Below are 2,500 nucleotides of genomic sequence, written 5' to 3' on the forward strand. Positions count from 1 at the left end.
GAGTCTGTATACATGCCTGGGTGATGCCATCATGCTGTGTTTTCATCCTGGATCGCAAGTCTGGATGGATGAATGGATGGATGGATGGATGGATGGATGGATGGCCAGCCTGTTCCCATCTCTGGGCCAAGAGCACTTAACAGGAGGGTTGTGAACGTTGCGTGGGTGTTTAAACATGGAAGAATCATCACTTTGTGAACTTGTGTGTAAAAGGGAGGATCTGCCCTGTACGTAGATGCTAGTTAAAGTGCACTTCAATCAGGGAGGTCAGTCTGATCATCAAGTGTATCTAAACGGGGGGGGCTATCCACATTTTCCCTTCTCTTGTTTAGAGTAACAGAATGGTTTGCTTTGGATACAGTTTATAACTCAGTTACAGCTCTACTGTAATCCTGCCCATCTTTGGCAGTGTGTTCAGACTAGGCCCATTCCCCTCTTTGACCATATATAGTGTAAGCCATTACAAAGGACATGACATGCTCTAGGAGGTTCTAGGTAGACGTTTCCCAAAGGCACAGATGTAGGGTCATCTAACCGCCCCCAATCCTAACCTTGACCATTAGGTGGAGAAATGCTAAACAGACCTTGATATGTGACGGCAGCTGGTGAAAGGGGGAACAAGTCGGCAACCAATCCAAATGTTCAAACTTTCATTCTGAAAAATGTAAATAAATGTCAACGTTGTTGAAAATCAATGACACACTCGCTAGTCAAAATATTGCAATGCAATGGATTCGGTGAGTAATCCCCACTACTACCTAGTTAACTATAACACTACTTTACATTGTTAGCAATGTAAATTGCAATATAGCATTGCAATATTTTGGCTTGACTAGCGAGTGTGTCATTGATTTTCAACAATGTTGACATTTATTAAAATGTTTCCAAACGTTTGGTCGGCTGCCGACTTGTTCCCCCTTTCACCAGCTGTTGTCATATTATGTCTATAGGGACATCCTCATCCTAGAGAAGGTGGAGACAGCAGACTGAGGTTCCTGACCAAGGTTAAACACTGACATTTTGGAATGGTTTCTCAATAATATTGATAAACATTTGATCTTATCTGTGACAGTTATCCTCTGTTGCTTTTCCCCTGCCATGCCTCTCCAGCTGGTGGATAGACCATCAGACAACTCAAACACATGACTCTCAACTGACACAGTCACATCACATCCCAAACCAACAATCCTTAGTGGAGATCGTCTTGTATGTATTATTCCCTATCCGCAAAACGTACTCAAATTCTCTAGGTCATTAATACCTATTTTTGATTTGATTATCTAAAATCAATAACAAAGTATATTAATATATCAAACGTATTTGTTGTAAGTCGCTTTGGATAAAGGTGTCTGCTAAAATGTCAAAAATGTCAATATAAATGTAAAAATATACCATGTTCCTCCTCTCATTAGATTAATTGATATGCCAAATTGTCATTGTTGAAACACAAAATCTTTCCAATCACAGAAGTTCATAGGCAGAATTCAGGCTATTGAATGATGGGTAATGTAGTCTTAAGAAAGACCCCCTTGGATTCCCAGGCTAAGAACTCAACTGTGATGAAGAACGCATGACTGGAGAATGCTATTCCAGGAGATGTGGACAGAAAAGCAGAGGGGCCAAGAGTCAAGAACCACACACACATAATTTCTCCCAGAACCACTAACGTCAGCTGTGGTAGTAGTGATCATGGGAGAGAGGACATCAGTTAAATAGGGTGAGGCTGTGTGTGTGTGTGTGTGTGTGTGTGTGTGTGTGTGTGTGTGTGTGTGTGTGTGTGTGTGTGTGTGTGTGTGTGTGTGTGTGTGTGTGTGTGCGTGCGTGTGTGTGTGCGTGTGTGTGTGTGTGTGTGTGTGTGCGCGTGCATGCATGAGAGAGAGAGAGAGAGAGAGAGAGAGAGAGAGAGAGAGAGAGAGAGAGAGAGAGAGAGAGAGAGAGAGAGAGAGAGAGAGAGAAGAGAGAGAGAATATACACAAGACAATGCACAGCTCATTCCAATACACCATGAGAGATGTTTTTGAGCCCCAAACGTTGTCATCTCTGGTCACTTAAAACAAACAGCAATAATGGGAGCAAGGAAGAAAGGTATGTGTAGTATGTCTCACTGTCTCTGTGTCACCTCTATGCCAACCAACCCAGCCGCTGACAGAGACTCATTGAACAGTCATCTTGTACAACAACAAAAAAAGTCTTCTTTTTAAAAATATTTTCCAACACAAATTCAGTTACAAAGTTTCCAAAAACAAATAACAAAGTTATTATAAGAGGCTGATGTTTGAGTGTTGCCAAGTATCTAAATGTGTCATCATGATTTAACATCAGATTAACGGTCTCAACAGGTGTGTGAATTCTAATGTAATATCCTATATATATGTAACTGAGGTTTGCCAATTTTAAAACCTAACAAGTGAAACATGTATTGGAGCCCATCATTCGGTGACGCACAAGGTAAGCTAAATAAGCCAAATGCGAAATTAAACCAAAAAGAACACTCACCAGA

General features: G+C 41.2%; 1 protein-coding gene across 1 annotated transcript in view; it reads right to left on the minus strand.

Annotated features, from left to right (window-relative positions):
• LOC308157213 (somatomedin-B and thrombospondin type-1 domain-containing protein) overlaps positions 1 to 2,500 on the minus strand; it is a gene marked incomplete at both ends in the record, with an annotated part of 15,006 nt that overhangs the window by 12,260 nt on the left and 246 nt on the right. Inside the window, one exon of the mRNA XM_080530723.1 lies at positions 2,497 to 2,500. This exon is cut by the window's right edge and continues 246 nt beyond it. Within this exon, the coding sequence (XP_080386849.1) occupies positions 2,497 to 2,500 (4 nt within the window). The remainder of the gene's footprint in view (positions 1 to 2,496) is intronic.

This window comes from Nansenia antarctica (assembly GCF_963989245.1).
Source record: "Nansenia antarctica genome assembly, chromosome: 5".
NCBI classification, from domain to species: Eukaryota; Metazoa; Chordata; class Actinopteri; order Argentiniformes; family Microstomatidae; genus Nansenia; species Nansenia antarctica.